We start from the raw sequence: 11565 nt of genomic DNA, 5'->3' as shown, positions 1-11565 counted from the left end.
ATATATATATATATATATATATATATATATAGAGAGAGCGAGAGATATATATCTCAACATTACATTAGCCTATCCTGCCCTCCAGATATTGTTATTGCTTCAGCCATTGGAAAAGCCACTAGTTAGGATCAGATGTGAAATAACTGATGAAATGTGCATAACTAAAGAAAGAGAAACACATGGCACATGCATGGCAAAACACGATGAATAAGTGCTGACCTGGTCCTGTTGCTGTTTCGCTAACTCCATTTGCTGGCGCTGTTTTTCGATCTGCGAAGCGGCCAGTTTCGCTGTCCGGGGTGCCTGCAGGGGTTAAAGGGCATAGGCCAAGGGTCAAAGAACCAGTCGAGGAAGCCTTGTACCCAGATGTGCTCCTCCTGAGATGTGCTATCGCCCTGGTGTTTACCTTGCCGTCGCTACACATTTAGCATGAGCTGACCTCCGACCTGGGCTAAAGCTGAGAACGCTCTGACATACGAGCAACCCCAGAGCAGACGGCAGGAGGGGAAGACTAAATCACTCGACAGGATGTCGTTGCACAATATTACGCCAGACTACCACCAATCAAACAATGTGTGTGCTTCTGTGTGTGCTAAACCCCTAAAGCGTTCAAATGTCCAAATGAGCACATGTCTGTTAACGAGTTCATGTGTGTGCAATTGTGCGTCTGAGGTCATATATCTGTGTTAAAACACGCACACACAGACACACGTCTGCCCAGCCCCACAATCCCCCATTGTTCTCGGTCTCTACCTTCTGAGGGGCCACATTCCTCACCAGCGAAAAACAGATGATGAAGAAAGCTAGAGAAAGAAGGGAGTCATAGCAGCTGACCTGAACCTTTGCCCTGGCAGGAAGGTGAGAGTAGGCTCCATTTGTAACCCCTTCACAAACACACACACACAGACTCAACAATGCACAATAAAGGCAACTGTCACAGGCGGCCAGTTGAAAAAATAAACCTGCAGCTCCCCTTAACAGCTCCCAGACTGAGCTTTCACAAGAGGGTGTGTATCTCAGCCGGCCCGGGACAAGGGAGGGCCGTGTGTGAAAAGTGACGAGTCTTCCAGAGAAAAGAGGGATCAAAGCGATCTTTCTTTCCCACTTTCTTTCCAAGACCCTATTGCTCATACAGGGGATGGGTTAGAATGGTTAGATATTTTTCTTTACTTTTTTTTTATATTTAAATTGAAGTACTTTAAATATTCAAATGTTAAATATTTATTTAAATATTATAAACTTAATTTATATTTAATATCAATTATGCAACTAATAATGCATTGTTTGAGACTGTTTTCCAACAAAAATGTGTAGATGAATTCACAGCTTTAATGGAGATAAAGTATAACTTCCAGCTATTATTGCAAATAAAAACCTAATAAATATATGTATGTATCTTTGTAAATAAACCGTAATATTAAAAACATTTTTTACACATCTGAAATATGTTGCTAAAAGTAAAATAAAATAATTTCTTGTTTCCCATCTGGGCCAGCAGAAATAAACCTTATTGTTGTCATGCCTGGTTAGAACACATTATATAGAAAAATGTCAAATTGTTTAAAAATGTGTCTTGAGACCCCTGCACTCTGTCCAGCTGTTTTTGACAAAAAAAAATAAAAATCTCCAGTGAATGCATCTGATCATTGCTGGTGGACATACCCCTAAACCACCATTATTACATAGGGTTTACCAACTAGTCATTCAGACTACCTACCAACTAGTTTATTCTAGAAGCATTTGTAGCTTTGCACGTCCCTAGCGCAGTCAGTTAGATTCGCTCATTAAAATGTGAATAGACCTCTGACACAATATACTCTAGATGCCCTAAGTCTAGAGTTGACAGAAGGTGTTCATACACACACATAAGAAAACACGCCAGCCTCATCAATCACAACCGAAGGCTTTTTACCTCGCCTACTGAAAGTTCAGCTTTGGATCAATAAGTGGTTTCCTCTCTCTCTAAACATCCTAAGGCTGCCTTTACTGCCTTGCCTCATGTCACAAACCACAGTAATTAACCAATTTGTAACAATGTAATACCTGTCAAGCAGCTCTCACTGCTAATTAATGACTGGGCTTAAAAGATAAATCCCTAAAGCAGCACAGTGCTGTGTTACATGAGGGAGAGAAGGAGAGAAAGAGCTTAGCCTGAGGCTCTTATTGTCCATTACCACTTTTCTTTCCATCTTTTCTTCTCTCATTCTGTCTCTTTTGCTCTGTAATCATCTCCTATGTGGTTAACACAGGCTGTTCTTTACTGTACAATATATTTAGTCGACTTCATAAAGTACAATGCATATGTTCTATTAAATGCATAGATCTGGTTCTGAACTCTGGTCAATACTGTACTTCAGTTGTGCAAAAATACATGATATATTTCTGTATCACCATGTCACCATGCAGTACCCATAAAGGTTCTGTATTGGCATCTATGGTGTATCATGGAACATTTCTACTGGACAAAAGTTTCTTTATAGTGGAAAAACAAAATTAAAATGTTCTTCACATTAAGAAAAAATCATGGTTCTTTTAAGAACTGTCTACTGAATGTTTTTTTGGGGAACCCAAAATGGTTCTTCTATGGTATCACTGTGAAAAGCCCCTTTTAAATATAGAGATTAACTATCAACCTTGGTTTAATTTCAGGGAAAATACCTGCTAGTGGCAAAATAGCTTGTAATGAATTTGCTAGGAGCAATTTAAGCAGTTTTGCAAACTTCCACCATTTCGACAAAACACCCTCTCGCCAAAAACCCATTCCCAAAGACATCTCAGCAAAGCTAAACGTTAACATACAAAATTATTCAATGTTTCTAATTGGTTAAAAATATGTCAATCATCCCTCTGACTTCTTGTTTGCTATCAGTACATTTTATGTGTAATATAAAAAAAAGCCTGCTTTCAGCACCTAATTTAAAACGACCTACTAGTTTGTATATATCTGTGTCCATTTCTGATCTTAAAGGGTATTCACACACAGAGAGGGGACAGTGGCGAGGGCCCTTTCCAACAGCTAGTCAACGGTGGTCGTGGCGGGGATGCTCTCTTACTGAAATGTCAACACAGTAGGGTTACCGCACCGACGGCTTGATCAATGGCGCTCCCTTTTCTGCTCCAGGAGCGAGAACAAGCTTCGTTTGATTAAATATTTCTGAGCCGCTTAATGAAATACATTTACTCCCGAGTTAGCCTTGCGAACACGCCGCTAGCGTGAGGAAGGTGTATGGAGGCTTGTTAAAGTGATAGTGGAGTGTGTTCTCGCTATGGCTGAGTGACCTAACAGGATGTATCATTAACCGTGCTAACATGACCGAGGCTGTTGCTTAGCAAGTCATCCCGGCAGATCATTAACCGGGGCTGGCAAAGAGGCTAGCGCTAGGTGGATTAGCATACCTGAGCTCTCGGAGCGCTTCAAGATGTCTAAGGTGACATTTGATGCGTACAATTATAGCTGTGATTATTGGAATCTAGAACTGCAAAACCAGCTCTTGTGACTCAACTGCCAATGGAAACAGTGAATACTTTGGTTTTGTACCACTAAAAAAGAGACAACAGATATATCAACCATTAAACACAACATGCATACATTCTGAGGTCACATGAAGACACAAAGTCTTTCGTTTTACCTTTGATCTCTCCAAAGTTGCCAGAACCCATGGCCAATATCTTGTCCTTCCAGTCCTTAGACAACAGCCTCTCAATACTGGGGGCCTCTGGAGGGGAGACAGAGAGAGAGAGAGAGAATTACCACAGGCAGGCAACATCACAATATAGCTCATTTAAAGTCCATTTGCTGTAATAAAGGCCCGTCTCTCTAATGGCACCAACAGTAGGGCAGGAGGAAGAGAGGATGGAGAGAGAAAGACAGAGAGAGAGAGAGAGAGAGAGAGAGAGAGAGAGAGAGAGAGAGACAGAGAGAGAGAGAGAGAGAGAGAGTTGATCAGCTTCCTCACCTGCTGTTAGCCAATCATTAGCCCTATGCTCCAGCTAACACAAAGAGGCTCTTAATGCACCGGGTACAATGGACACATTATCGAGGCTGTGCGTTTTGTTTTTCTAATACACCCCGTGGACCCGCTAACCCCTCCACCCCACACGCTAATTACTAACCTGCCAAGGACGGACGTCTCAAACAAGAGAGAGAGAGAGGAAAATTAAAACAACTCTCAACACCCCCCTCTGTATTCCTCTCTAACACACACACACGTACCAGCATCACCATCACAACAATTAACTGCGATATGAAACAAAATGAGAGAAAGAGGGAGACACAAAGAGTGAAAGAGAAACACAAGGTTTGTATTTGTGGTAAATGACAGTGGTCAGTATTTTAGCAGGTTGAGAAATGACACACACACAACTTTAAATTCAGTTGTGATTTCCTTTTCCTTTGTTTAATTTTTATACTTTTTGTCATTCTACATCCTGTTGCTCAAATAGTAAAGCATTACACTTGCAATGGCAAGGTCATGGGTTCAATTCCATATTATTTTAGGTGATAAATCATGTTTGAAAAACATCTTTAAAAATCATTAAACCCTTTGGAATATTAAAATTGACATCGAAAAAAATGCAAAAATACATACAAACTAACTTTACATTCAATTACAATTTTATTTTACAAATTTTTATTTATTTATTTTTGTTATTCTTCATCCTGTAGCTTAAAAAGCAAAGCATGACGCTTGCAACAGCAATGTCATGGGTTCAGTTCTATATATCTTTATATGACAAACTGTATGCTGAATACATCTTTCTCTCATTTAACGTATGTATTCAGGCTCATTTAAATCTTAATCACCAAACGCTTCCGAATATGAAAATTCACATTTTCAAAAGCATAAGCAAAAACTTTAAATACACATATGCATAAACTCTACATTCAGTTATGATTTCCTTTTACTTTTCCATTTCCTGTCTTCATTCTTTTTTTTATTTATCCTGTACCTCAAATAGTAAAGCATGATGCTTGCAATTTGAAGGTCAAAGGTTTGATACCATATGATTTTATGTGATAAATCGTGTCTTTAAAAACATCTCATTTAAATCTTAATCACTAAAGCCTTCAGAATATGAATATGCACAACTTCAAAAGCAAACACACACACACTTAAACACTTCTCCACCAAAGTAAAAACACCAGGTGGCACCATTACCAATTCAGCTGGAGTTAAAACACTGAGCACTAACCTGTATCTTTGCGACTGATAGACTTGTACAGGCCCCAGGTGGGCGGCACACACTTACACTCAAAGACTTGCTAAATAGAAGAAGACTTGCCAAATATTTAATGTCTGATTAGTGGTCAAACTTTCTCAGTGGCATGTCTGCAATTTAAAGTTTATCGCATTCTTGTCTCTTGAGTATTTCTGAATATCCTCTGTGTTCCTGGTCTCCCCTTTGGACTTCAAAGTTTGACAGTTTCAGGCCTGTAAAAGACACAGCCTTTGGTTTATGGACACACTCCCTCACCATTCAGCCAATCACCTTCACTGCTGCTGTTTCTACTGACAGCTGTCTCACTGTCACCCCAACAGGTGTTATTAGCCCTCGGCCTTTTCTCTCTCTTTCCTCTATTCTGGCATCTGTGCGTAACAATGACAGAGGCTTTTAAGCCCGAGAGCTTTGACAAGTGAAAGGTTTCAACAAATGGCCACTCCATCTATCCCCCCTGCCTGCTCTCTCTCTCTTTCTGTCTCAGTATGTCACTTTCCCCCTCTCTCTCACCACAGCACTGTAATAGTTATTATTTTTATTTATTAACATGGCCGCTATTGTCCCTGCTGACAGCTCCTTCACTTTAACTATTAATAAAAATAGAAAGCCCTCTTTTAAGTGACAGCCCGCAGCGGGGATCTGCGCAATCGTTTACTGCAAAATGGACGGAGAAGGAAGCAGATATACTGATGTATCTGTCTTTCATGGCAGCTCCCCTGTCTTGATCTCGTTCTTCATACTCTCTTATGGTTTGGGAAGAAAAGGACTGTTGCGGTGCCCTTTGATAGAAGCACCTCTCACTTCAGCCTGTGATGTTGCTTTTAGTTTTTTCAATATGAAATATGACGCTTCAACATATGCTGGAATTATACAATGCTAGAATAGACTCTAACCTGCTACTTTATATCATGTAAGTATACTGATAATAAAGACTTGTATTTAAATGTAGTGTACTGAAAATCACAAATGAGATCTCTTTTAATATCTCAGTTGTTTCTTATAGCTAGCAATGAAATGGAATGGATTGAGCCTTTGAATGAACTGAGAATTTCTCTCAAAATTGTAAAAAATACTCCATTAATCTCACATAGGGCTGGGCGTTAATTCAATAACGATATGAAGAGTTCGATAAATGATCGATATAATGTTTATGCGCCAAAAGCGGAACGAAACAGTGCGACTCATTTGAATCGCGCCACACGGACCGTTTATCCGCTCGGATGCCGCGCAGCGCGAGCTCACTAGAGCAGATGCGTTTACTCGGTCACGCAAGCATTAAGCAGCGCTGTGAGATCCAGTGTGAAGTGCTTGAATTCAGCGATGAACACAAATGACTCGGTGAGTTAAACTAGTTTAAAGCCAAGCAGGAGAAACACTGTGCAACGAGACAGTCAGAAGGCTTTTCAATCTACAAATCGACATAATTTACCATGGATTTACTGTAGTAACACTCACTGCACCATGGTATTGTGGCAGAAATTTGGGATATAATAATAATAATAATACGTTTTATTTATATAGCGCTTTTCAAACACCCAAGGACACTTTACATAAGGTAAATAACATAGTATACAACATATAAACAGCCAAACAGCAGACAGAGGTGAAATAATATGCAATATACAAGATAAGTTACAAAAGCATAGAACAAAAAATTAAGGCAAGCAATTAATTAAGAAACATTGTGAATAGGTGAGTTTTGAGAGCAGTTTTAAAGGTCTTGAGTGAAGAGATAACACGGAGATCTTGTGGTAGTTTATTCCAGAACTTGGCAGCGGAAATGCAGAAAGCCCTACCACCCACACTAGATAGCCAGAATTTGGGTACTGCAAGCTAATTTTCAGAGCTCGATCTCAAAGTATGGGCAGGGACATAGGGGAGAATTAATTCAGAAAGGTAAGAAGGTGCTAACCCATGACGGGCCTTAAAAACTAAAACAAGAATCTTAAACTGAATACGATAGGTGACAGGGAGCCAATGTGATTGCTGTAAAACCGGAGTGATGTGGGCATATTTTTTGGTAAGTGTAAGAACACAAGCAGCTGAATTTTGGATAAGCTGCAAGCGATTAAGGACTTTGTTGGGTAGGCCATAAAACAAGGAGTTACAGTAATCCAGACGCGACGTAATAAACGCATGAACAACAGTTTCAGCATCTTTGAATTTTAAAGATGGTCGTAGGCGGACAATATTATGAAGGTGAAAAAAACTGGATTTGACAAGCTGATTGATGTGGGATTCAAAACGTAGACTAGAATCAAACATTATACCAAGATTGTGTATAGTGGAGGAGGGATGGACTATATATTCACACTGAATTTTATTAAAAGAATAATGGTATATAATTGTAGTATGTATTTGTGATTAAGCTATAGCATGTGTGCATTTATACTGAATGTTTTTAAACTACTGTTTTTCATACAAATAGGCTACCTAAAAACCATAGTTATATTTTTACCATGGTATTGAGGTGCTATATGTGTGGTTTTAACTGCGTTTATCACGATTTAAATGTATGCTACTATTGGAGACCAATGCTTAATTAAAAAAAAAATAAATAAAAAAATAAAAACTTGGTCAGAATAAATGTAACCATATAAAACTGAGGTTGCTACAATTTTTCACAGATGTTACTGATTTTGATAATGAACAAAAATTTACCTCTGCATCCTAACTCAAGCTACTATCAAATGTGCATTTCTAAGAGACAAAAAGTGATATTATTATTATTAATATTATCAGGCAACCCAAACTTGTTTCTTGATTTGAAACAATATCACTCATTAGAACATGAAACTAAAATTTTCTATTTAGATATTTATTTTGTTAAGGAAAATTAATGGTCTGGTTTCTACAACTTTCACTTTGGAGCAATAATTTGGCTTTAAACGTGAAAGAAATAAAGATTTGTCATTTATCGTGGTAATTATCGATATCGACTGATATCGTGATCATTTTTTTTTTGCTATATCGCCCAGCCCTAATCTCACAAATGTCTCCTTTAAAGTTTCAGAAGTGTCACATTATGCTCAGAATATATTACATACTTAAATGAAACCCATCTGAAAACTGAATGAGCAAACTTCTAGCTATAAAATGTTCTATAAAGATAAAAGATAAACATATTAACTGAAGGTTTAAATCCAATATTTGCTATGCGAATAGGTTATCAGCATTAAAATGATGTGCATTACAGAGAGAGAGAAAGAAAGAAGTGAGAGAGGGCAGAAACTTTGGGACTGCTTCCATTAGTATATTCCCAATACGGCAGCACAGCTTGTATGCATTAGTGTAAAGGGGTCTTGTTTGTGGCAGCTGGGTGGAATCCTGCGTATGCGCCCTTACGAGGTGGGGAGCACATTTTTGGTGGGACCAGTACTGCCTGAGGGGTACAACGGGGACAGAACAGTGTGACTCTTGGAAAAACACACAGCAAGGGTGTGTATGGGAGTAGGAGTGCCAAGATGTATTTCAATTAGACTTAAATCTAATTGAATCTAACCTAAATCTTAAATCTAAAATTTGCCTGAAATCTGAAATATTGTTCCTAAGCAGCTTTAAAAAAAAATAGTGAGCAAGATATAGGTGACAGCGGTTAGAAAAAATTCAAACAAAATATGAATACCACCATTAATAAAATATTTGTAATTTTAATAAGAAAGGGGTAATTCATATTTAAAAAAAAAAAAAAAAGTTTAAATAAAACAATGGTTTTTATTGTCCCTGGACCCAGTTTTGGAAACCCCTGGACCAGTCAACCATCCTGATCCATCCCTAGTTATATGTCTCTGGTTGTGTCTAGAACAGGATGTTCGGCAGACAGATCTGACAAACAAGCGCGTCAGTCGCACACACTCATCTGTAAACTGAATATGAGATCACAAACTCACCAGCCATGCCAGCATGGGAGAGGAGAAGTTAATCTGACAATAATAGGTGAATGATGGGGCATTATTAAAGTTCATTGGCTCCAGAGGACTCCAGCAGCTGGGCAGAGCCGTAGCCAGGATGACCGGCCACCTGGCCCAAAAGTGTGGAAGAACCGCTCAAGATGTGCCACCACTGAGCACACTTTCATTCTTCACACACCACGGTCCAGCTTAGGGCGGCCCGGGCTCCGTACTTCACAAACAATTTCATCACTCACTCACTGTTTCTCTATGCCTCGCCGTTGCGATGCTATTTTTTGCCCAAAACGCTCTGACTCAGCCCGGCCAACTCCATTTTTCCAATTATCTCATATTTGCAAAGCCAATGAGATGTTTTGTTCGGAAAAGAAAGGGGGCGGGAGGTTGGTTTTGGAGGAGTGGAGAAAAGTGGGGAGATGGAGGGGGAATGAGACAAGGAGAGCCAGGCCCACGGTGGACAACAAAAGGGCCAGTGTCCCAAGCGCCAGCTTCACGCGGGTGGGGAGGGCTCACAGGAAAGGCCCTGGCTCGGGCCTGGCCCAGCACGCAGCACCAGAACAGGCTCCACATTGACTGCTCTTGGCAGAAAGCAACACGCTGCAGCAGCTCCCAGTCGCCACAGAGGTCAGAATTGAATAACCAATTATACAAGCACCCAGCTAGTTTATCTAAGGTTGGACAGAAAGGATCGTCACAGACTTTGAGTTCAGCGCCGTATATATGTCCAACACGAGAGACGCACACACGGGAGTCCAGCTGCGCTTAGATCTTTCTGAGGAGTCAATACAAACACCCACAGATGGGTTTCAGTCACGAAACTAGTAATTAATTACTGCCTTTGTGGCTAAAACACTGTAATCAATTAATGCAATGCAGATCAGCAGTCATTTAGGGTGTCATGCTTAAAAAAAAGTTAATGAGATTTTAAAAAGCGAATGGCAGAAGTTCGATTCAGAAACAAACATGCTCTGCAAACTCTGATCCTGAATTCCCCTGTCAAATGAAAAGATGATTATAATCACCCTTGATGATCAGTTTATTTACGGCTGTTATTTGCCCAGAGACCGTGTTGAAAATTCTTTCTAAAGGACGTTCAAACATCGGCGGTCGCTCGTGTTTTCTCCCGGCGCGGCAGACACTGCGAGACTGTGAGTTTAGAAATGCACTGAGAAAGAAAAAAAAAAAAACATCGGACCAAATCTCTCATCAAAAGCCGCTATTCAAGCTAAAAGTCCCAATTATGTGTGCTGATGGAGGAAAAGGCAACGCTTAGCAACACTCTGTACAAGCATTCACACACACACAGAGAATGTCTTCTTTCTTCTTTTCGCTCAAAAAACATTCCTGTCTCAGAGAGGTGACACAAGCAGAAAGAAAAAAAGAGAAACATGGAGGGACAGAGCGCGATGGAGTGAGATAAGGTGAGATTTTGTGCAAAGTCGTAACGTGTAAAGCGTGTGGAGTCAGCGGAAAGAGCAAAGCTGAAGCTAAAGGTCAGGATGTTAAACACCCTTTACATTCAAAGCAGTCACCAGGGCAACAGGGACAATGTTCTAATACAAAATATAAAAAGAAAAACACCTTGGCTGGAAAAACACCCTGTTTGTTCTCCACCTGTACTGTTTTTTTTTTTTTTTGGACAGTAAAAAAAGACATTTTGACATCATGGGTAAACAGAGTTTGCAGAGAAGATATAGTTAGTCCTTGTTTGAATTGGTCACAGTCAAAACTTCAGACCTTATTAAATTGTTGTAAATTGTAAATTGTTTGCAAAACCATTTGTACAGTACATAAACTGATGTACTGAATGAGCATAAAAATAGTTTTATGAACAATTTACAGAAATTTTTCATTGAATGTTTTATTGAATTTGATAGAATGTTTGTGAAATGCCTGAATGTGAACTCCATTTACAGTATGTTCCGCAGTGTGATACAAACGAAGTCCCACGAGTGCTGCAAAATGTGTTCTTCAGCTCTAGTCCTCACTTAGATGACGATAAATCAATTTTCCATAAATTAATAGAACATAATTCCCAACTAAAGTTGCAGGGTGAGATTTACAAATTGAAAAAGTCGTTTATCTCTGACGGAATTGTGCCCTTCACATATCTGCAATCCTTCTCTGACAGATGGTGTTGTGGGTGCTTATGTCCAATTTGATTTGAACCAAAACTCCCGCCAAATTTATTCTGGCACCTCTCGCGCGGTGCCAAATTTACACTGCCAGATTGAAATAACTGCGTGGAGGGCATGACATTGTGAAGAAGAATGTGAGCAAAACCATCACGACGTGTGAGAAAGTCTGAGAAAATTAAGACGTTCTCTGAGGACGTCCAAGATTTCAAATCTGGCTGCCGTACATCTGAGTATCAGCCACGCTACTGATACGCACACACAAGCACGCACAGATATATGCCATTGTACATACATGTAGA

General features: G+C 39.7%; 1 protein-coding gene across 1 annotated transcript in view; it reads right to left on the bottom strand.

The window, feature by feature from the left end:
* The window catches only part of LOC107659826 (transcription factor SOX-5-like), a 220673-nt gene that overhangs the window by 41718 nt on the left and 167390 nt on the right, over positions 1-11565 (bottom strand). Inside the window, 3 exon segments of the mRNA XM_016448883.1 lie at positions 220-288; positions 290-303; positions 3630-3716. Coding sequence (XP_016304369.1) covers positions 220-288; positions 290-303; positions 3630-3716 — 170 coding nt within the window.

This window comes from Sinocyclocheilus anshuiensis, unplaced genomic scaffold, assembly GCF_001515605.1.
Source record: "Sinocyclocheilus anshuiensis isolate Anshui unplaced genomic scaffold, SAMN03320099.WGS_v1.1 scaffold1032, whole genome shotgun sequence".
NCBI lineage: Eukaryota > Metazoa > Chordata > Actinopteri > Cypriniformes > Cyprinidae > Sinocyclocheilus > Sinocyclocheilus anshuiensis.
This window is presented reverse-complemented; position numbering and strand designations above follow the sequence as displayed.